The sequence below is a fragment of the Mercenaria mercenaria genome, chromosome 17, assembly GCF_021730395.1.
Source record: "Mercenaria mercenaria strain notata chromosome 17, MADL_Memer_1, whole genome shotgun sequence".
Classification (NCBI taxonomy): Eukaryota; Metazoa; Mollusca; class Bivalvia; order Venerida; family Veneridae; genus Mercenaria; species Mercenaria mercenaria.
The window spans coordinates 35671522-35697091 of NC_069377.1; the positions used below are offsets into that span (position 1 = coordinate 35671522).

The following is a 25570-nucleotide window of genomic DNA, read 5'->3' on the forward strand; positions in this document are numbered from 1 at the left end:
GCCTAGATTCATAAAGCATCTTAGTCTTTTAATTAAATGCTTTCCTAACTTTGTTTCCTTTCAGTTGAGTGAGACTGTTATCACAATCACTTGATTACTTTTTTTAATTCCTAGATTTCAGTGAATGCAAATCATTTTAATGCCTGTGAAATATTTCAATGAAACTTTCAAAGGGATAAGTTTTTTATATAAGGGAAAAATAGTGACTTAGGCAAAAACTATCTCAATATAGTTTATGAACACAGCCCCAATAATCTTTTGTTTCATTAAGAAACCTACTCCGTATTCAAACGATTAACATACATGCCCCACCCGGAAATTTAGCCAATATGACCACCCCCATTCTGTGCAAGTACAAAACAAAAATATAAACAATATACAGGTTACATGTATATAATAGCAAACTAACACAAAAATACTTAAGTTCAATAATTCACGATTTCACAAATTCACGATTTCCAAATTTCACGCAAAAATTGTGAACTACTGAAATCGTAAATTCTTGAAATCGTCAAATCTTGAAGTTCAATAATTCACGATTTCACAAATTCACGATTTCAAAATTTCATGCAAAAATCATGAATTCTTGAAATCGTGAATTTATGAATTCTTGCAGTTTAACAATTCACAAATTCACGATTTCTAAATTTCACTCAAAAATCCTGAATTCTTGAAGTTCAATAACTTACAATTTCCAAGTTTCACGCAAAAGTCGTGAATTCTTGAAAGCATGAATTCGTGAATTCTTGAATTCTTGATGTTCAATAATTCGCGATTTCCAAATTCAATATTTCAATCTTTTAATAATTCAATATTTCAATAATTCACAAATTGAAGAATTCTCGATTTCAATTATTCAGGATTTCAATAATTCAGAATTTCACAAATTCAACATTTCAATTATTCAATAATTCAAGATTTCAATTATTCAATAATACACAACTTCATAAATTCACGATTTCCATATTTCATGTCAAAAATTCAAGAATTCAATTATTCACGATTGCATGATTTCACGAATATCACTTCAAGAATTTTCGATTTGATTTCTACATCACGAATTCATACTCAGAAATCGTGAATTCTTGAAATGTCACCACCGGTCTTTTTGTACTCTCCATTATTGGGGGAATAAAATATCTGTCTATCTATCTATCGTATTAATCACAAGACGTCGTCTTGAATATTGCGCACCAGATGTGAGACTATGTTTTTGGTCCGAGTAACAGTTACATGTCATTTTAAATGTATTAAACTTAGCAAGGCACTAAAATACCATTAAATTTTTTGTACATTTGGAATTTTCACGACTTTTCACGAGATCGATGACGAGTTTATCATGTTCTTCAGAATAAACAACGATAGCCTGCAACAAAATTTCTAGTTTTATTTATTCTTTTGGTTTACTTTTAGCTATTTTACAGACAGATAGACAGCGGACAGTATAAGGCCACAAACATTTCTGGGAAAGACCAGTGCTTGGGTCCAATCCTCCGTCTATCAGAGATGTTATTTTAAAGTTAAATCAGTGACCTTAAAAACGCAGAATGTAGGTTTCCTCATGGCGCGGCTCATTTTGTAAATTTTATAAAAAAAAGATATACGTTACTCTAGATTATATAACAGCAAACTAACACAAAAATACTGTTACTAACTTTAGACATTCAGTGCAAGTACATTACAATTTCAGCTTCAGAGATATGTTTGTGCGGTTACGGACCTCTCTAAAGTAAATTGACGCGACCACCAGAAAATAGAAATAACGCCCGACTAACTTTGCTAAATAAATGAATATGTACTTCTTTGAAAAAAAAATCGAGATCCTGTCTAAAAATGAAATTCATCATTTAAAAGATCTGTGCGAAACTTGCGACAGCGCCGAATTGCGAATTATACCAGGTCGTGGGATAATATAATAAGTTCAAGCTTCCTTCAAATATGTTGTCTTCCAGTAAAATGATCTGTGACTCAGAGTCTGTATTAGTACTCGTTATATATTTCAAAATACTTGGCTTTTTTTTACTTGTCTTACTATTCGATGCTACCTAAAAGGCAGAGCTCCTTGAAAAATCACCAGAGCCCCATAAAATTCAAAGAAGTGGTGTTTTCGCAATGGCTACAAATATCTGTAATTACGGATCAGTATTTGTATCAAACTGAACACAGAAATTCTCGAAAACCCATATATAATTTACCAAATTACTAACAGTTTAGGGCTTTTTCAAGGTTTATTTTCCATCTTAAAGTTTATAGACTCGGGGTGGCAGTAGGAACCTTTTGCTTAATTTATGTTGTTATGTAATGTACTTATGTTAATTCTCATTTGTTCAGCCAACAATTTTTTTCCCAGGTGTAAAACACTGGTCAATGATTTCTAAGATTGATGGATGCAGTATTAGGGCAATGTGTTTTTCAAAAATTCCACGTCTGTCAATTTGGACCCCATTTTTTTTATAGTTTGATGTCCTCAGACTACTGTACAGGAAGTACATTGGAATCTGATACAAAAGAATTTTTTTTAAGTTTTCGCACAAATAATTTTTGTGACAATATTTGCAAAATTCTTAAATACAAATACAAAATTCTTAAATACATAAAAATAACAAGCAAATTCGATGAATTGGTATCCCCCGCCGAAAGGGCTTGAGGAGAGGAATGGTAAAAAAATATTTCTGGCAAAATTTAAGGAAGTTATTAAGAAGCATAATAATTTCATTAGTCAAAATCATATTAACAGAAAATTAATGCTTTGTGTGTGTGTGTGTGTGTGTGTGTGTGTGTGTCCCGGGGGGGGGGGGGGGGGGGGGGGTACAAAATTTCACCTGCTGATTATAAATATTGATGGGAAATTAAAAATGAAAAAAAAAAAAAAAAAATTGGGTGGGGACGCATTATCGGGGTGGTGGGCAAGACCGAGTGGAGTGTAAGGTGGGGGAATGGTACAACTCTGCATGCTAATAAATATTCATGGAAGGTTTGAAAAAAAAAATAAAAAAGAATGATTTTTTTTTTGAGGGTGCGGGGGGGGGGGGGGGAGGGGGAAACCAAGGCAATGTGGTGACCAGGTGTGGGTACAAAACTTCATATGTTAATAATAAATGTTCATGGAAAAGAATGAAAGAAGTTTAATGAAATTCTACCAATCGGTTGGTTCGTTATGTACAAATCTGTAGATTTTTAAACAATTAAAGGGCAATAACTCTAAGGAAAATTGACCAATTGAAAAAAAAAAAAATAACCGGCATCATCGAAGTATGTTGGTTCATATTTATTTCAAGTTTCATGAAATTCTACCAGCTTGTTACTGAGAAATGGCTGCAGATGTAGATTTTTCATTAAATCAAGGGCAATAACTCTAAGGGAAATTGACTAATCCGACAAAAGATTTGACGTGCATCATCACAGTATGCTGGTGCATGTTTATGTCAAGTTTTATGAAATTCTACCTCATAGTTACTGAGAAATGGCTGCGGACGGACATTTTTGGGCATTTTTCATTAAATCAAGGGCAATAACTCTAAGGGAAATTGACCAATCCGACAAAAGATTTGACAGGCATCGTCACAGTATGCTGATGCATGTTTATGTCAAGTTTTATGAAATTCTACCTCATAGTTACTGAGAAATGGCTGCAGACGGACATTTTCTGGGCATTTTTCATTAAATCAAGGGCAATAACTCTAAGGGAAACTGACCAATCCAAAAAGAAAAATCTTGACGGGCATCATCGCAGGATGTTGGTTCATGTTTATTTCAAGTTTCATGAAATTTTACCTGCTAGTTATTGAGAAATGGCCGCGGGCGGACGCACGGACTGACGGACGGACAACGCCATTTCAATAACCCCCTCCCGATTTCATCGGCAGGGGATAATAAAACAGGTGAAATAATAAAAAAAGTAAAAACAACTGGTGGGGATCGAACTCCCGATCTCTTGAAGGCGAAGCGTGAGCTAAGTGGAACATTGACGTAAGAGCATATAAACATTATGTATATACAAATTTCAGTTTTGGCTGCGTACATTGAAATACATTTTTTCTACAAAGTATATATTTTTTTATAATCAAACACTTATTTACATTGTTATTCACCGATCAAAACAATTAGCGGACTGTAAACTGCAAGCATCTACTGACTCCTATTAAAACAAACAAAATACTGTTATTGTCCGTAAGTATTGACCTGGCACTCATTAATCTTCGCCAGTATTTTCGGATGTTTTCGTTAACTTACGCAATATTTGTATTCTGAAAAAACCTATATTTACTAAAGTAACAGATACAGTTAACCGATGACACAATGGCGGAGTGGTAAGGTGTCTGACTTCCAAGCATATTACCACGGGTTTGAAATCACATTAAATCATTCTTTTTATGTTATGTAATGCAATTGATGCCCGTTTTATTGTTGATTATTTTAAACATCATATTTTTATGAATTTTAATTGTTTCTCTTGTAGTATTTATTTTCTGAAAACGCCGGTGACAAGTACTTTGTATTTTTTGTATATAATAAAGATGCTTCTAAAACTGTTTTTAGCCCGACTATTCGAAGAATAGTGGAGCTATCCTACTCGCCCCGACGTCGGCGTGAGCGTGAACGTTAGCGTCACACAAATGTTAAAGTTTGCGTACCACCCCAAATATTTTCAAAGTCCATTGAGATATTGCTTTCATATTTTGCATTCTTGTTTACCATCATGACCCCAGTCTGTAAAAAGGAGGAGGGAACTATACCAAGCATTTTGACTGAATTATGGCCCCTTTTTGTCTAAGAATATGCTTATTGTAATGTTTAAGTTGTATTCATAGCTTATATTATACTATCAAGCACTCAGAATAGTCGAGCGCGCTGTCAACTGACAGCTCTTGTTATTTCCACTTTTTCTACAACAGTAAAATATGATAACATTCAGTGAATGGACCATAAAAATCACGACACGTTTGATATGATAAGTGGTTAGTTTGCATAAAACATATAATAAAATCCGATCAGACGTAGGACTCGAACTCACAACCCTGAGATTGGCAGCTAAACGCTTTGTCCGCACAGCTACTAGCACATGTGACATTACGATATCAAGGAAATTTTATATATCTTATAGTTATATAGCTATTCATGTTCGGAGAAATAATTTACGAAATAAACGGAATATTCATGAGTGCCAGGTCAATACTTACGGACAATAAAGTATGGAACTATTTTATTCCAGCGAAGTTTCGAAATCACAGGAGTGATAAAAAAATCGAATAAGATTTTTTTCCGTATGTATTTGTCGGAAAGGGTGGGGTCGTTTGCACTAGCCGGTATGTCTTCGACAACCGTCCAAAAAGGGAAGTTTGTCCCATTATTTTAGGTTATTTCTACGTGCCTCTAGACTTTTGGAGGGCATTGCATGATATCTCAGCGAAGAGTTTAAGTCCAAGTTTCGTTTCAATGAGTGATTAACACAAATTTCTTTTAACATTTTAAATCCAAGTCAAACTCTCGATAGTGTATATCTGATAGATCTATATAGTTATACTTTTCACAGGGTCGTAAACCCATATTTTCTTTATTACAAATCCCAATGAGATACTCTGGGTACTGCTTAATTCAGTGAGTTATTGATCCGAATATCAATGGCTTTCGAAATTGTTTGCTTCTTTTTCATGTTTGATTTACAAGTCAAGTAGATCTATATTTCGTTAATCTTTGTCAACTCTTTCCTGCCTTTTTCATCAGCAAATAACAGGAGTTTCGTAAATGCAAACAGAGCATTATCCTTCTCTCGGAATACTCGACGCGGCGTCTATAGTTTTTGATGAAAGCACATGCACGAACAAGTTCATATTTAATGCATCAGTGTACATATATTGTATTTCACTAATACTTGCCAAGTTTTTTTTTATAATTGAAAGAAAATTTGATAATTTTCATGAATTGTTCTACACCATGATCTAAGCTCGCTTCACAGCACGAGTTTTGTATGGCTTCGGAGCACGTGTGGCTTGGTCTAAAATATTCTCTAAGGAGTGTTTGACGTTATCGTCTTCTCTACAGAAGGTAAATCGCTGTAGCAGATTTGTGAAGATCAAACACATTTCCATTTATGCCAAAGATTCTCCTAAACATGTCCGTGGACCTAAAAATAGATGGACTTTTGTTAAAGACCACCAAAATGAGTTAAAAACGTCCTCCTTACAAATTTTATGTACAGTCTAAAGTTTCAAGCTAAAACTTTATTCGTTTGCGATTTTAATCACATTTCATCAAAACTTGCTTGCGTGTTTTCAATCATTACAGGAAATAATTTTATATAGTGAATGAATATACAAGTACCAAACTAATTCTTAATTCTTCAAACCTTATTCTTAAGCGCTTTGTTCATATACACTAATGAGACAGAAATAAAAAGAAAACAAGAGGGCCAAGATGGCCCTAGGTCGCTCACCTGAGAAACATACTATAACAGTGTAAACATGTTTAACCTAGTGATTTAATGAAAACAATTATTTTAGTCAATTTCCATTAAGATTGGACTAAAAATGTGGTCTCTTGAGTTTAAACAAGTATTTTCTTAGATATGACCTAGTGACCTAGTTTTTGACCCCAGATGACCCATTTTTGAACTCGGCCTAGATTTCATCAAAGCAATTATTATGACCAAAATTCATGAAGATCAATTGGAAAATACAGCCTCTATCGCATACACAAGTTTTTTCCTTGATTTGGCCTAGTGACCTTGTTTTTGACCCGAGATGATCAATTTTCGAACTCGGCCTAAAATTCGTTAAAGTTATCATTTTGACTTAATTTCAGGAATATCTATTGAAAAATACAGCCTCTATGGCATACGCAAGTTTTTCCTTGATTTGACCTAGTGACCTACTTTTTGACCCCAGCTGACCCCTTTTCGAACTCAGCCTAGATTTCATCAAGGTAATCATTTTGACCAATATTTATGAAGATCAGTTGAAAAATACCGCCTCTATCGCATACACAAGGTTTTTCTTTGATTTGACCTAGTGACCTAGTTTTTGACCCCAGATGACCCAATTTCGAACTCGGCATAGATTTCATCAAGACAATCATTCTGACCATTATTCATGAAGATCAATTGAAAAATACAGCCTCTATCGCATACACAACATTTTTCTTTGATTTGGCCTAGTGAACTAGTTTTTGACCCCAGATGACTCATTTTCGAACTCGGCCTAGATTTTATCAATATAATCACTCTGACCAAAATTCATGAAAATCAATTGAAAAATACAGCCTCTATCGCATACACAAGGTTTTTCTTTAATTTGACCTAGTGACCTAGGTTTTGACCCCAGATAACCCATTCTCAAACTCGGCTTAGATTTCATCAAAGTAATCATTCTGATCAAAACTCATGAAGATCAATTGAAAAATACAGCCTCTATCGCATACACAAGGTTTTTCTTTGATTTGACCTAGTGACCTAGTTTTTGATCCCATATGACCCATTTTCGAATTCGGCCTAGATTTCTTCAAGGTTATCATTCTGACCAAGTTTCATGAAGATCAGTTGAAAAATACAGCCTCTATCGCATACACAAGCTAAATGTTGACAGACAGACGACAGACGACGGACGCCGGACATCGAGCGATCAAAAAAACTCACATGAGCATTGCTAAAAACAAGAGGGTCATGATGACCCTGGATCGCTCACCTGAGTAACATGAGCTACATGTTTCAAATATCAATATGATGCTGAAATATTAAGAAAGTAGGTCAGTAGGTCATATTCATGGTGGTCACTGAAAGTCAGTTTTAAGATCGGTGTGCTAAACTGTACATATCATCAAAATTTCAAGGAGGCTGTATCTTAAAAAAAAAGACAAGAAAGTAGGTCAGTAGGTCCAGGTCAAAGTCAGGTGACCCCTAATCACTTGGGGTCGTCGGGTAATTATAACGTAATAGTCTAGGAAATATGATCTGATAATTTTTGAAGTATTATTCTTATATAACTGATATAACAAGTAACCCCAAGGGCGGGGCCTCTTTTCACCCTAGGGGTATAATTTGAAGAATCTTGTTAGAGATCCAATAGACAGTGCTACATACCAAATATCAAAGGCCTGGGCTTTAGACTTTCAGACAAGAAGATTTAAAAATATATCCTATATAAGTCTATGTTAAACTTGTAACCCCGAGGGCAGGGCCTCTTCTCACCCCAGGGGCATTATTTGATCAATTTTGGTAGATGAACACTAGACAATGTAACATACCAAATATCAAAAGCCTATGCATTGCAGTTTCAGGCAAGAAGATTTTTAAAAGTCTTTTCCTATATAAGTATATGTAAAACTAGAGACCCCCAAGGCGGGGCCTCTTTTCACCCCAGGGTAATAATTTGAAAACTCTTGGTAGAGGACCACAAGGCAATACTTCATACCAAATATCAAAGGCCTAGGTTTTTGTGGTCTCAGACAAGAAGATTTTAAACGTTTTTCTTTTTCATATAAAAGGCTAAGTAAAACTTGGGACCCCCGAGGCGGAGCCTCTTTTCACCCCTGGGGCATTATTTGAACAATCTTTATAGAGGACCATTAGATGATGTCACATGCTAAATAACAAGGCTCTACGCCTTGTGGTTTTGGACAAGAAGATTTTTTTCCTTTCGGTTGCCATGATAAAGAATTCGGTTGCCATGGTTCAAAACAGAATTCAATTCTTTAAACAATTATGAAAGGGGGGCACCCAAGGATCATTCCTGAGAGGGCTGATGTAATTATGCTCAGTGGTTTTCAAGAAGAAGATTTTATAGAAAATGTTGACGGGTACACGACGTACGACAGGCATTGAGCGGCCACAAAAGCTCATCATGAGCCTTTGGCTCATGTGAGCTAAAAACTAAATATAACAATGTACACTTTAATTCTTATGACTCCACAGTTAACTTCAAAACAATTACAATAAAATATGACCGCGATAATATAGGCTGGCATTACCAATGGAAAACGGGATCAGTGCGGGATTCCTATTCAGTTTCCCGCCTTCCATAAACCTCTTAGGATTGAAGATTTCTGGTTGATCCCACTGACGCGGATCCATATTGGATGAGTATAAATTTGCAATAATCAGAGACCTCCGCGGTATAAAGTACCCTCCAAGAGTCACATCAACCTCAGTTGTGTGTGGCACTGTCACTGGTACTAGAATGGAATTAAACGGTGAGATCAACATTGTCGTTATACTTATCACATCTGATCAAATGAACTTAGTAATAAAATATTTCTTAATCAAGTTGATTAGAAATAATGGCAATGGGATTTTAGCAAAATACTCTTTGTCTAAGATGCATTTCACGACGGTTATCTTTGATTTGACGAGCAGGAGAGCACTTAAAATATATATATTTCCCGCACCACTATGTGGTGGGAGACAGAACATCTAGCTATTCCCTGTCGTGAAGGCAAGATTACAAAAATACCAATAATGATTTAAAACAGTTGGAAGGCAAAGAAACAGGTAATTTTTCACCTATATTTGCCATTCTTTGTATTTCAAGCAGCGTTGCTTCTATATACGGCAAGGAACCTCTATCTGCCCATGTAACAACCTTGTCACCAAAGTTCTGTAAAGCATAAAGGGGGACTAAATTACACATCTTTTTTACTTGAAATTGATAATACAGAAAACGGATATTGACTTTTTGTCCGCAGGGTTTAACGTTAGGCTGACACAATTTGATAGTGGAGAAAGACATTTGTTGCCCCATACATGCATTATTTTTGGTTCGAGCATGCACTTTGGCCGAACCACCAACCTTTCCGTAAGCCAGCTGGACGGCTGCCTTACATGAAATAATTCTGGACCCAATGCGAGGTTTCGAACCCGTAGCGATAAGGGGCTAGCGATTCGAAGTCAGCGACCATAACCACTCGGCAATGGAGACTCCGAAGGTATTAATGGACCTGATTATTCGAATATAACACATTGAATACTTAGACAATACTCAAACGACAATTTTATTAAAATTTGACGTATTTGAATGACAAAGACAAAAGTTTTAGGCACACAGAAGTCTTGCAGTCATCATCCAGCTGGTGCCGAGAAACTTGTATACGGTTTTACTATAAATTCTTTGTAAACAGTCGAAGAACAAACAGAAAGAGTTCTGATTCCTAACTGTCGTGTGACCTTTGCTAACAGAATGGAATGATGATAGGTCTACCTGTTGACCAGGTATAAAAGTGAGTTTGGTGATCAGTCGTAGTTTTGATTGCCATTGATCTATTTTAAACTGTCCTCAATAGCAACCAACCAGATGCTGGGGATCTGAGACAGCGTCAAATTTATAACTCCTATTCTAGAGTAATAAAACTTTCTAGACTCAAAACATCGGACGGGCTTCGTGAAGTTGAGCAATGGCAATCAGGGTGACTATCCGACGTGACTGATTACGACACCTCTAAAGACCAAATATCAGATCAGTGACTTTTTACGCTTAAACAAATGTCTGAATTATTGCCTCCAGAGCAACAACACACTTCTACAACAGCTATATTTTGGTGTTGATTGTTTTGTCATCAAATTATGCTAAGCGTACCTCAGATATTTCGTCCTGACATTTCTTCTGTATATCCGGATACTCTTGCATATAAAGTATACACCAGTTGATTGTATTTGACGTTGTTTCAGATCCTGCTGCAAACAGGTCCAAGATCACACGAAACATGTTTCCCACTGTAACAAATTATTGAAAAAAAGGAGTGTTACTTAGATCGCTAAAAGACTATTAATACACGTTTTTCGTTTAAATCTGGAGAGTCATAGGAAACACGACGTTGCCCAATTATTCCACATGACTGTGGTGTAGAAATTTAATTCGGTTTAGAATCCTGAAGTAAGTATTCTGATAAGTCTGAATCATGTGGAAAGCGAAATATATTTACTACATATTTTGCTTTGTACGTTGGGGAAGGTCCGTTTACTGATGTTGCAAGAACTTGTGGCCCAGCCAGTTTGCTAATTTTTGTGCGTACATGTACAATTATTGTTACATAATATCATAAATGTGAATAATAAGCAATAAAATATGATTAAACCAAGCTTTTACGTTAAGGTTTCAAAATGAAATGAGGCGATTTCTTGATATCCAATTTAAAATGTATTTACCAACACAGAATCGCATTTAGATATTGTCTGTCGCATTTTGAACTTTTGAAAATTATATGATTTTACAGCTTAAGGTCAAAAAGGCGAAATGCAGCGTCATCTAGCGGAACGTAAATCATTACGCTGGACGAGGCCACGTATTTGCGTTCTAAACGTTGACGGCAAACAGCTTGTATGCTGAAGATTTCATTTCGCATCCAGCTTTTCTTCATATTCAAACAATTAAATATCTACTTGTAGTTCAGAAAAGGAGTGGTTATAACTACTGCCTACTTTAAATATATTTTCTGTTATATTTTTTTCCATCAAAGTTAGAATGAACGCATTGAAAGAAAAAAAATATGATTAGAGTGAAAACATATCTAAGATTTTGTCAGCATTTGGTCGTATTCATATCTAACACTCAGATAAAATCTTCCACCGTTTTATCAGTATGTGTGTGTGTGTGTCTTTTTTAATTTGAATAACGCGAATACTGTAGCTGGATGTAGCCGCTAAACCGCTGTCATTTTCAACTTTAGCTTGAAACAAAACCGGGCGAAAGGAATGAACTGAAGTATAAAATATGAAAGATCGGTGCCGCGTCAAAATGTTTAAACAAAAAATTAAGAAACCCAGGTCCCTCGAAACTTGACCGCCTATGGTCTGTGTTAAAACGGCACTATAAAAAGTAATTATAATAAAATAAATAAAAAAAATAAAAACCGGTAAAAATTTGATATGAATAAACGGGAGGATAGTGATAAACAATGAACTTTCTCGTTGTAACACTTAACTGCTAACTTCATTTTTTTTATCTTAATCATGTTTGATTGCTCTTTGTTTCATGCATAAAGTAATACAAGTACACATGTACATCTTTTTAACACAGAATAGAAACATACGAGCCTGGCTACAAGTTATTTCAGCATCGGCATATTCAGCCATTCCCACAATGTTAACTTTCATCTGTTTAAATGGACATTTTAAACCATGGTTAACAAATATGTGCAATTCAGATTTTAACATAATTCCAGTTTTGAAACTTCGAATACAACTGACCCTTACAAGATAATCTCAAGTCTAATTCACCACACCCCTCAAGTCGGACCGAATGACTAATATTTTTCAATGGGACAGTTGTAAGTTACAGTGTAAAAAGACTAGTGCTTGTAGAAAATAAAATGTTGAAAACGGACTTAAAACCTAAAAAAAAAAAATGCTAACATATTTTGACTTTTAATTTGGTCGAACTATGCATAGTCAAAACGATATTAAGTTAACTTCAGACGTTAAAAATGTACGGACATGAAACTATTTATGAAACAGTTGAAATTGACTTAAACCAAATACGAAAATTATCTGAAAATGCAACAAGCCGTAAAATAAAGGGTGCAAATAAATGTTACAAACAGACAATGTGAACTTGATTGCAAAACGCGGGTTAACTGTGCTTAAATTTCCCAATTTTCATAGCACCGTAGCGCGAAAATGAACCCGGTAGTCAATGAATTTTATAATCTTATTTTATTCAAAAACATTTCAGGAACATTTTCAAACAACTAAAAATAATCTATGGAAGAGAGAACGATCAGTAAAATGTTTAATAAGAAATATCATGCTTTAATTACGCTTTTGTGTGTATAACATGCATTCAGGTGTACAAGTGTGACAATAAAAATGGGAAAGATATTGGGAAAGATATTCACAAACATATCCCAAGGGCTTCTGCAGACGTTAATACACAAAACAAACGTGTATTGTAGCTATTTTTGCATAAAAAACATGATACGACATCAAATGCACTGTTTTCATGTGATGACTTTACGATTCTGGTACATTTTTTAATTACCATTTTGTTGTTCCTCGAAATGGTAAACATGTTTTAAATATCCGTAACCTGGGTCCAGAAATCAACAGCACTTCCAAAAGCATGTAATGAAGGTTTTTAACCGATTATTTGTATCTGTCATTATTAAAAACATAAAATTACCCATAGTTTTGCACATCACTTAAAATTTGGTGAACAGGAACACTATTTCAAAATTAATAACTTTCAATCGAATTATTTTGAGTACGAACATATGTATAATGCGGATGAGTAAAAAAATGATTCGACTTCGAGTAAACAAGGGGTGGAGCGAGTACGTACATTTTTGTGGGTAGTGCGTTTGGGTTTGGTAACTGATACAGCAAAACATACTATGGATTAGATTGCATCTTTTATGCTATAAGAAGAGATTATTATGATAGAATCAAGACGCACTGGATACCAACCTGCGCAGAAATACATATAAATCCCTGATAAAGCATTTCAAAAATAAAAATCATGTATTAACAGCATGATTTTTCTCCCATTAATACATGGGCGGATCCAGTGAAAAAAGTAGTTTTTATGCTAGAATTAGTCATTTCACTTGAAAAAAAAAATCGTAAAATGATTTTTGGCATAATTTTTGCATAAAGTAAGCGGCTAATAGTCGGAGTACGTATTTTAAAATTACATCACCGTATACTACGGTGGCATAGAGAGGACATAGGAAATATTGTAGTTATCACGTGCGCACGTGTTAGCTACCACGTACGAACGTGTTAATTTATCATGTGCGCACATGATAACTTTCACCTAAGCACGTGGTAGCTAACAGGTGCGCACGTGATAAATAAAATGCACATGATAGTTTTCACGTGCGAACGTGATAGCTAACACGTGCGAACGTGATTGTTATCACGTATATTTTATTTATCACGTGCGAACGTGATACTTAGCACGTGCGCACGTGTTAGTTAACACGTTCGCACGTGGTAGCTAACAAGTAAGCACGTGGTGCTAATACGTGCGCAAGTGATAAGTAAAATATTTCCTATGTCCCCTCTATGCCACCGTAGTATAGGGTTCATCGAGCCTGTTATATTGAAAATAATTACTTTCTGAACTGAATGGACGCACCGAAACTAAAATAATTGCCGTTAAAACGGCAACGTCACAACTATTTAGGTCCAGGCTAAAACGTGATTTTTCGACGCCATTTGCGTTAAAGTGTGCATCTGACCTTGTTAACAATCGAACATCGTGTGATGATCAGATTTTGCTATTACTTAATCGTGTTATCAAGGATGCAATTAAATGTTCTTGAAATTTCCGCTCATTACGCCTTCTTTACATTAAGGTAGTGAACACGCAATGGCAATCGGCAATTTCCCCGCTCGTACACTATTTCGGCATGTTTCGGTCATAATGGAAAACAACCGAAGAATGCCGAAATCACATACGGAGAATACGTAATCGAACGGAAAATGACGATTGTCGTTTTTGTCTATTACTTTGTTGGATTATCAATACTTACTGTTGAAAATACTTTCATCAGAGTGTTGAATCTTTGCTTGCAGATACAAATCTATGAAATCTCGTATGTTGTCGTTGTCAAACGTGCTCTCATGGTCGCCTATCTCGCCGTAAATATGTTCTTTTATCCATGTTAGTGTACGCAGGCGATTCTGCATACTTTTGTAAGCCTGTGTTTAAAAACAAGTTGCATTATACTTTTCTTTTATAATAGATGGACTGTCCTACTCGCTTGCTCTCTTCGATGCAGGTTCGAAACCTCACATTGTAGAATTCTTTTATGTCAGGAATCCATCTATATGGCTTACGGAATGTCAGTGGTTCTACCCAGGTGCCCGTCTATGCATGAAACAATGCTTGGCGGAGCACTTCTCCAAAACATGGAAAAATCGCCATATGAACCATTAATTGTGTCAGTGTGACTCTAAACCGAACACAAATATGAAATAAGACCACCGCCTGAGAGTGTCTCGCCCACTGGAGCTTTGACTCATGAAATAGTTTTAAAACCATCTTCCAAAGTTTCAAAGCTATATCTATAACAATATTTTGAAAAACTGTCAATTTTGTGAATTTTCAAATGTAAAGCAAATCCTAATTTCTTCAAGATCAAGGTAACTTGGGGGGCAGGACTCACAATGCAGTCTCTGAACCACCCTACAAGGTGTCAAAGCAATATATGTAACGGTTTTTGAGAAATTGTCATTTTTGTGAAATTTTCAAAGAAGTCAAAGAATTTTAAAAAATGCTAATTTCTTCAACGTTGAGGTCACTAGGGGCCAGGACTCACCATGCGGGTGTAAAATTAGTTTCTATATCATCATACAAGGTTTAAACAAATATATGTAATAGAAAGAGCAGGGGTTCACAAGAATAATTAGGTTATTTCGAGACGGCGTATTATTCTGTAGGCGGGACCTAAAACATATAGAGTAGGGGATCACGACACTGTAGGAAAACCATGGTACAAGTAACGTTTTTTATTAGTTATTTCCAATTGTTAACGCCGTCATCGCCGGAATTTGGATCGCTTAGTCTCGCTTCAACTAAAACTAGGCGAGACAAAAACCCTTTATAACATAATCTCATCTCTTCTCTTCATGACATGTATGCAAATGAAGAGAAGGTATTCAAAAAATACGGCGATATCCCAGCTTTTTATGGTGGCAAAAGACCGCAGGTGCCTCTAAGTGCATTATTCCAAGCTCATGCAGGCATGTTGATAAAGTGAAATAAGATGACTTCCTCAAATGAAAGCATTTTACACCAGAAGTGAGGTTTTGTAGCCAAAGCAGTAAGGGACAAGTGATTCAAGTCAGCGGCCGCTGACGCTCCTCCAATTTCAGTTTGTGCATAATGGGTTTCTGTGGTATGTAATACATATTGAATAATTTACTGTTAAAGTGGTGTCGATTGTTTTTATCTTCAGGACCGAAATGCATTAAACATTATTTAAAAAATTCATTTTTTAGAAAAAAGAGAATGAGTAAATTATATGTATTTACCTCTTTGTTGAAAAGCTTAAGAAGAAATTTTGGCAGCACCCCTTCAAGGGACAATACACCACCTCCCTGGAATATCTTATCCAGGTTTTCGATTATTTCGTGTAACTTTTCATCTTTGTAGTCAAACCTATAGAAATAAAAGATACCGGTCGTAAGGGATATATAGCATTAACTTCAACAAAATTGCTGATTAGACTAAGGCAGTGGACCCGCAATGCCACTCGGCAATTTCCGTGTAAGTACGTATTTTCGAAAAAGCAATATGGAATTCCTCAGACATCACATATCACTTAACCATACCAGTAAGTCCTAGAAGGCCCTGTATCGCTCACCTCACCTATTGATCTAAGGATCAGAGTATCAAGATTAACAGTCTGACCAAGTTCATTCAGATATGGTCATAAATGTGGCCTCTAGAGTGTTAAGTAGCATTTCCTTTGATTTGACCTAGTGACCTAGTTTTTGACCCCACATGACCCGGATTTAAAATTATCCTCAAGATCATAAGGATAAACATTCTGATCACGTTTCATGAAGATACAATCATAACTGTGGCCTCTAGAGTGTTAACAAGCTTTACTTTTGATTTGACCTGTTGACCTATTTTTTATCCCACCTGATCAAGATTTAAACTCGACCTTTATGTCACTGAGATTAACATTCTGACCAAGTTTCATTAAGATATGTTCATAAATGTGGCCTCTAGAAAGGTAACTAGCTTTTCCATTCATTTGACCTGGTAACCTAGTTTTTGACCCCACTTGACCCAAATTTGATCTTAGCCTAAAGATCATAAAGATTAACATTCTGATCAAGTTTCATAGAGATATTACCATAAATGTGGCCTCTAGGGTGTTAACAAGCTTTTCCTTTGATTTTACCTGTTGACTTAGTTTTTGACCCCACAAAAACCAGATTAAAATCTGACCTTAAGATAATCAAGAATTATATTCTGACAAAGATTCATTAAGATATGGTCATAAATGTGGCCTCTAGAGTGTTAACTATCTTTTCCTTTGATTTGACCTGGTGACCTAGTTTTTGACCCCAATTGATCCAGATTTAATCTCGTTCTAAAGATCAGCAAGATTACCATTCTGAAAACAATTGACCTAAAAATCTTCAAGATTAACATTCTGATCAAGTTTCATTAAGATATGGTCATAAATGTGGCCTCTAGAGTGTTAACTAGCTTTTCCTTTGATTTGACATATTGACCTAATTTTTGATTCTACATTACCCAGATTCGAACTTGATCTAAAGATCATCAAGATTAACATTCTGACAAAGATTCGTGAAGAAACAGTCATAAATGTGGCCTCGAGAATGTTAACTAGCTTTTCCTTACATTTCATCTGGTGACCTAATTTTTGACCCCACATAATCCAGATTCAAATACTTCCTAAAGATCATCAAGATTAACATTCTGACTAAGACTCATGAAGATATGGTCACAAGTCTGGCCTCTAGAGTGTTAACAAACTTTTCCTTTGGTTTGACCTGGTGACCTAGTTTTTGACCCCACCTGATCCAGATTTAATCTCGTTCTAAAGATCAGCAAGATTACCATTCTGAAAACAATTGACCAAAAAATCTTCAAGATTAACATTCTGAAAAAGTTTCATTAAAATGTAGTCATATATGTGGCCTCTAGGGTGTTAACTAGCATTTCCTTTGATTTGACCTGGTGACCTAGTTTTTGACCCGACATTACCCAGTTTCAAACTTAACCTAATAATTATCAAGATAAACATTCTGACCAAGTTTCATGAAGATATAGTCAAAAATGTGGCCTCTAGAGTGCTGATGCTAAACAAAAGGGCCATGGAGGCCCTGTATGCTCACCTGACCTACTGACATTAAGATCACGACGATTACCATTCTGACCAAGTTTCATTAAGATATGGTCATAAATGTGGCCTCTATAGAGTGTAAACTAGTTTTTTCCTTTAATCTGACCTAGTGACCTAGTTTTTGATCCCGCATGATCCAGGTTCGAATTTTACCTAAAGATCATCAAGATTAATATTCGGACCTAGTTTCATGAAGATATTGTCACAAATGTGGCCTCTAGAAGGTTAACAAGCTTTGGCTTTGATTTGACCTGGTGACCTAGATTTTGATCCCACCTGACCGACATTACAACTTGACCTAAAGATGATCAAGACTAACATTCTGACCAAGATTCATTAAGATATGGTCATAAATGTGGCCCCTACAGTGTTAACTAGCTTTTCCTTTGATTTAACCTGGTGACCTTGGTTTTGACTCCACCTGAACCAGATTCAAAATCGACCTAAAGATCATCAAGATTACCATTCTGAAAAAGTTTCATCAAAATGTGGTCATAAATGTGGCCTCTAGAGTGTTAACTAGCATTTCCTTTGATTTGACCTGATGACCTAGTTTTTGACCCGACATTATCCAGTTTCAAACTTATCCTAAAGATCATAAAGATAAACATTCTGACCAAGTTTCATGAAGATATAGTCAAAAATGTTGCCTCTAGAGTGTTAATGCTAAACAAAAGGGCCATGAAGGCCCCGTATCGCTCACCTTACCTACTGACCTAAAGATCACGAAGATTAACATTTTGTTCAATTTTCACTTAGATATGGTCATTAATGTGACCTCTAGAGTGTTAACTAGTTTTTCCTTTGATTTAACCTGTTGACCTAGATTCAGACCCGACATAACCCAGATTCGAAACTGACCTAAAGATGATCAAGATTAACATTCTGACCAAGATTCAAGAAGATATAGTCATAAATGTGGCCTACAGAGTGTTAGACGGACGACGACGGACGACGGACACAGGGCGATCACAAAATCTCACCTTGAGCACTTCGTGCTCAGGTAAGCTAAAAAAATTTATATATGTGGTTCAGGTAACATTGCCAAAAAATAGGGTAGATAGGTAGAATTTTATATTTTTAGAAAACCCATGTATGAGGCTAAAAATATGTGTTGTTCAGGTAAAATTGGTCAAAATAGGCTTTTGAGTAATTCGGAAAGGGGACTATTCAAGGAACATTCCTGTGAAATTTGATAAAAAAATGACCAAGTGGTTCAAGAGTAGTCCAAATAATATGATATTTCGGGACAGCGTGATAACTTTTGACTGTCACTGTCTCCTTCACAGGGATGACAACTATAAAATATCAGATCATAAAATAAGTCATCACGATAAGCCGATTGAGTAGGGATAGTTTAAATGATGTCATATGAAGCCTCCCCTAGCTCTTTCACATTTGTAGCTATGACTTTAGCCAATTGCAAAAACATTTTAAAGCCAAAAGTGCCAGAATTAGTACCCATGACTTTTTTTATTTAACTCTATTTCATTTGATACTTTAAAGGGCAAGGAAAGCCTGATAAGTTAATTTAATACGAAAGCCATTCTTAAGCATTTCATAACGCTGAAAGAACTTTTAAAATCGGAGTACTATTGAAAAAGAAATGGCAGTTTGAAATTTAAGAAAATGGTTTATCATGGAGGCAGCCATTTTAGTGTGTTTATGACGTCATTTACACACTGCTGAATTCTTTATTTGGCAAATAACCTTTTAAATAGATTAATTTCTTATGTTTCTTGAGTGTAAGATGTAAAACATAGTAATCTCTTTCATTATAACTGGAAAGAGTAGCGAAATTATTTTACAGAAATAAGTAAATAAAGTTCAAATACGTATTTAGAAATTTAATAAATCCGCCATTTTGTTTTTTGTTGCCATGGAAACAAAATGGCCGCCATTTTGATAAAATATTAAAATGCTCATAACTTTCTCACTCTTACACCGATTTTGAAAATTCTTTCACTTCTTTAAATGGTTTAAGAAATCCTAGCCGATGGATTTAACATGGAAAGAGCATTGCCTTTCCCTTTAACCATGTAATTTGCTATTGAATATGTACATCCTAATATCACCTTGAATCAAAAATAGTTTTTAATATTCTTATAAAATGTTTTACCCATTTTTCAAGAACATTTTCAAAGTAAAAGTAATTGCTCAATGTATAAAATTTGCAAGTTTTGAATTATCTCCCTTTAATTGGCATTTTGCTCTTGAACAAATTGTACATCCTAATATCACATTGAATCAAAAATAAATTTCAATCTTCTTATAAAAATGTTTTAGCCATTTTTCAAGAATATTTTCAAAGCAAAAGTAATTGCTAAATGTACAAAAGTTTGCAATTTTTTAATTATCTCCCTTTAATGGGCATTTTTCACTACTTTTATGGTTTTAAAACATGAATATTTAGCTCTTTATTTTTTTACCTTTGTATTTCAAAGCTTAAAAAAAGGTCATTTATCACAAAACAGTGTTGTTTTATTTTATTTTATGACTTTTATAAAGTTTTTTTGAAATGTTTAAATTTTCATTATATATATATTTCAATTTCTGTTTCATTCCATACATATTATTGTATAGCGAAAATACCACATAAGGTATTAGTAGCTCTCTGTTTTGAAGCTCTTGGTGGGGCTTTTAAAAAATCATCCTGAGTATCAATGCTATACATTGGGCACGTGAAAGAACCAAAAGAACTGCTTTAGTTCATTTCTATCTGAAAGATTCTTTGACTTAAATTTTACGAACGCGACTGAAATGTGTAGTTTTCATTAACTGAAATGCGTAGTTTTCATTAACATATTTTACGATCGCAATTTAGACATTTCACGATCGCGCATATAGTTTTACAATCGCATATAATAAATTCTTAATTCTTTGCGAGCGCTTCGACTTGTCATTATTTCCAGAATTTTCGGTCACGTGATCGACTATTACTTCCGCGAATCGGCATTTTTCCGGAATTTTTTTTTCGGTTCTCGTAATCGACCATTACTTCCGCGAATCACGGCTTGATATTAACAATAACTTGTAAATTTATCTCGCCGGATATTAAAAAGAACTTGTAAAGTTATCTCGCGTTTAAAGCATCAAGAAAATGGGTGGAGCTTTAGACGAAGCGCGCAGCTAATATTTCGTTTCATTAGCTTTCGTATCGTTCTTGCGCGCAGGAACACTCTCGCAACTCTCGGCGAAGTTTTAAATCATGCCTCGAGGTGTAATTCGATATTGACACGTTGGTGTATTGTCTTCATGTATTACTAAATATTGGATTATCTATCGATAGACGCTGTCTTCAAAGCGTTTAAGTTCGTACTCCATAATTTTCGTAACCGTACACAATTTTCGATCCAAAAATCGATAAAAAGTCTTAGGGTCGGCGGTAAAAAATAGGGTCGGTCGGGTTACTTTATCTATACTTTAACTTGACCTAAAGATCATCAAGATTAACATTCGGAAAATGCTTCATTAAGATATGGTCATAAATGTAGCCTCTAGAGTGTAAACTGGCTTTTCCTTTGATTTGACCTGGTGACATAGTTTTTGACCCTACATTACCAGATTCGAACTTGACATGAATATTATCAAGATAACCATTCTGATTAAGTTTCGTGAAGATACAGTCATAAACGTGGCCTCTAGAACTTGTCCAAGAATTGATTGAGGGTAACATTACGATCAAGTTTCATTAAGATTGGGCCAAAATTGTGACCTCTAGATTGTTAACAAGTTTTTCCTTTGATCTGACCTGGTGACCTTGTTTTTGACCCCAGGTGAACGCGTTCAAGATTTTATTGAGGGTAACATTCTGATTAAGTTTCATTAAGATTGGGCCAAAATTGTGACCTCTAGAGTGTTAACAGTCAAATTGTTGACGACGGATGTCTGACGACGGACACAGGGCGATCACAAAAGCTTACCCTGAGCACTTCACTTCGTGCTCATGCAGGGTGAGCTAAAAACGAGAGAATGCCGAAATCACTTACGGAGAATACGTAATTTGGCGACTGTCATCACGTGATTTGTAAATGCGATTGTGTTGCAGATCTAGTATCATATTTGCAGTTCCTTTGGTAGCACACACGCATACACGAACGCACAGATGGATCTTAAAAATTACACTTAGGAAATGCCTTCGATAATTAGCAACACTTACATGCACGTTAAGATAATTCTGTTTGGAAACGATGTTAAAACATTTTGCTTTTACCTTTTTGCGAAAACGATTCCATAAATAACATTGCTGATCATCATTGACGTAAGAAGTCGCATGTCCGACAGCTTTCCATTGGTGGCGTAGAGAACGTCATAAGCAGCGTCAACCTCGCTCATGATTTTTTGTTCTAAAGATGTTTTCCCAACGCCAAATTCTCTTGAGCACCAAAAAAAAGTCATTTTCACTCGTGGCGTGAAAACGATTCCATAAATAACATTGCTGATCGTCATTGACGTAAGAAGTCGCATGTCCGACGGCTTTCCATTGGTGGCGTAGAGAACGTCATAAGCAGCGTCAACCTCGCTGATGAATTTTTGTTCTAAAGATGTTTTCCCAACGCCAAATTCTCTAAGTGTCTGCAGAACAAACTTCCGCAAAACTTTCCAGTCATTCCCGCTTTGCCATATAACACCTGAAATACAATCGGCTTTTAATATTACAGTAGTTCAACAAAGTTTTTGATTCATTATTTTAGTGCGTTTTGTTCTAAAGATTTATAGCCATAAGTTATATGGCGACTTTCTAACTATTTGTGGTAGAGGAAGACATCGGGTGCCTCCCGTGTATTATGTCACCACAGGCGGACACCTGGATAAAGCCATCGAGCTTACGTAAGTCAGCCAGCGGGATGGCTTCGTCACATAAAAGAATTCTACAGACCAGAGAGCGTAGTTTCGAACTCACAGCTGTGAGGGTCAAGTGATTTAAAGAAAGCGACCTGAAACACTCGGTGACGGAGACCCCTTCGTTACAGCGGAAGATTAAAGTTCTGTGATGGTTCTTCAAGAGACTGGATTATATCAAGCGAGAGTGACAGCGTATATCCCGTAATGTGTCACCAACAAGCTGTGTAACGATTTTATCTTGCCGACTACCCTTTACTTACATTAAATTGATAAAGCTACATACAGTGCAGACTGGAATATTAATTATTATTATGTCCATACTTTATTACATTGTGTCCGTTCTATACTATATCATGTCATACTATGTAGTATATTATTTTCATCATGTGCTTTTATCTTTACATTTTGTGCATCTTTTATTACATTATGTCGTGAAATATTTTTATAATATTCTGTCAATACTGTCTTATATTTTGTAATGAAGTTATTATATCTTGTGTAAACTTTGTTATGTATTGGTAACTTTATTACGATGTAGTGGATATTTGAGCGAGCGAGACGATAACTTGCCTCGGCATCGGTAAATGGGCTTTTCCAGCTAATATCTGACCCCCACCCTCCCCCCTCCCATGGAAGGCACATAATTTTGTCCAAGGGGGGTATTTCCTGACAGTTGTCCAGGGGAGCTGTCCAGGTGGGGGTCGGGGGTTCTGAAAACGGTTTGTCCAAAGGGGGTCTTTTCGGGCAAAAATGCCTTCCATAGTCTTCGCCAGTGGGGTCTGTCAAAGCGTACGGAATATTCTTGAGTGATAGTTCAATAATTTAGGACAATACTAAATAATCCTCAATAGACAAAATAATAATAATTAGTTAGGTTATGCTAGCTACAGGCTTATTCTCAGGTGTATAATTTTGCTGAGTAGGAATTCAAAATGTATCTATATAATGTCTGAAATATCCAAACATATCCCTCAATTAATAAATTCCAAAAGTCAGATTTTAAAGATACTATAGAAATCACTTTCACCTTTTACGAAATTGAAATCTATGGTCGGGCCTGGCCTGGACTGGTCTGGCTTGGCCCGATCAAAAATTGGACACATCGGTCCAGGCCAGGTTTTAGAACATGCCTTATTCGTGTGGCCCCTACGCTTTCTGTTTTGTATCAAGTCTTAATCCGGAACTGGGATTTCCCAAATCAGTGTAGACATATTCCTGATTTATTACATAATCTAATAAAGTTTAACCTTTAACGATTTGATGTAATTAAATCAAATATTTCTTTGAATTGAATAGCCAAACTACGGAAGCCTATTAGGGGCATTTTGTCTTAGTTTTTATGCATTACCTGATTGATGTATTATGCGTTACGTATTATTTATTACCTCTTTGATTATACACGTAAGGTAGAGGTGAAGCGGGAAACAAGAACTGAAACCTTTACTGATATTTGGAAAGTATACAGTTTTCTTTCACAAAGCTCGACCGGATAACTCTGATAACTTTAATCTACATTCCACGTGTTACCAAAGTATTTGATCGGTATGATTTTGGCAAGAAAGTACTCTATGTCAATATATGCTGTAAAATGTGTGGTGATAACACGACAGTACGATGGTGAAGTGCGACAGTACGATGGTGATAATACGAGAGTAGGATGGCGAAGCGCGACAGTACGATGGTGATAACACGACTGTACGATGGCGAAGCGCGACAGTACGATGTGGATAACACAACAGTACGACAGACAAACAATAAACAATTATGTTTCTTAGATATGATTAGATTTCGTACTATTTACAGCTGTGTGCATGTATTTAGTTTATATCTCTGAAGGAAGGTTTTATATAGTAAGCAGAATATTGTCTGTCGATATGTCAGCTCGAAACTCTTCTTCCACAGCTATAATGTTTAAAGCTACTTGCCTAAAGTTAATGTGAAATATAAATTTATTTTTCAAGTATGACATTGAATATATATGATAAAAGTGAATGAAAATAAGAGTAAGATACTTGTAAAAATGCAAGAAAATTGATTTTCTCAATTATTTCAATGGTTTACTCACTTCTTAACAACATTTTTGGGTAATTTATTAGGATATATAGTACATATGTCATTAAAGTCTGTCCCACCTGAGTTTGGACCGCCGATAATTTATTTATAGTGTATGTGAAATTGTCAAAAATGACATCGTTAATACCAGAAGGTTAATAACTCCAGGCACCTTTTTCATTTTTTTTAAACAAAATATATAAAATGAAATTAAAAATCAAGATTTTATGTTTTTTCCCATAGACTTGTATTGTAAAATGAGATGACGTCCATTTCAAGATGGCGACGTCCATACATACGTCATTTTGGATTGTGCTCACAGTTAGAGACGTCTGATCAATTTATTGTTGAATGACAGACATGGAAAATTAAAACAAACTTTGTCCAAACCTTGCAGGATTTACTTGCACGGAATACCCAGAATTAACATTTAATTTCAAATTAAGCAGTTATTTCCGTTTCAGGTTTTCAGCTTTTTTTTCTAAAAAATGTGTTTCTACTTATCCGTTAGCATTGACGTAAAATGAATGCAAGTCAAGTCAAGTGCGAACGTATCATTGTTTCAGCCATAGATAATAGAGGTAGGTTTTGTAAATGCACCTCTGGGATTACAATAAGCAGAGAAATTCTCAAGATTTACACTTTTATTTGGCAGAATTTTCTATCGACCTTTTACCAACGATAAGAACCAAGTGTTCCGAATGCTAGTACACATGTTAGAATATAACACAATATCGTTGTCATCTTCCTCAGGTTAAGAACCCCTAAATATTAAGGTGTAAAACTATTACTTTACTACACTCTTCCCCCCTTTAAAGTAGAAACATTAAATTACAAGATTCTTTCATGTAATCAAATA

The 25570-nt window shown here is 35.5% G+C and overlaps 3 protein-coding genes across 3 annotated transcripts in view; 1 reads left to right on the forward strand and 2 right to left on the reverse strand.

The window, feature by feature from the left end:
- Positions 1-25570, forward strand: part of LOC123537368 (branched-chain-amino-acid aminotransferase-like) — a 363414-nt gene that overhangs the window by 77342 nt on the left and 260502 nt on the right. The window lies entirely within an intron of this gene.
- LOC128549976 (cytochrome P450 2J4-like) lies at positions 5940-10822 on the reverse strand. Its single transcript, XM_053527782.1, is given in 4 exon segments — positions 5940-6124; positions 8962-9165; positions 9494-9587; positions 10563-10822. Coding segments are annotated over 4 exon segments (612 nt in total). The 5' UTR covers positions 10692-10822.
- On the reverse strand, positions 14447-24737 carry LOC128549977 (cytochrome P450 2C55-like). The gene is made up of 4 exons (XM_053527784.1): positions 24725-24737; positions 22028-22445; positions 15962-16088; positions 14447-14626 (listed from the first exon to the last, which is right to left on the reverse strand). Exons 1-4 carry the CDS (start codon positions 24735-24737, stop codon positions 14447-14449), a joined length of 738 nt encoding a protein of 245 aa, XP_053383759.1.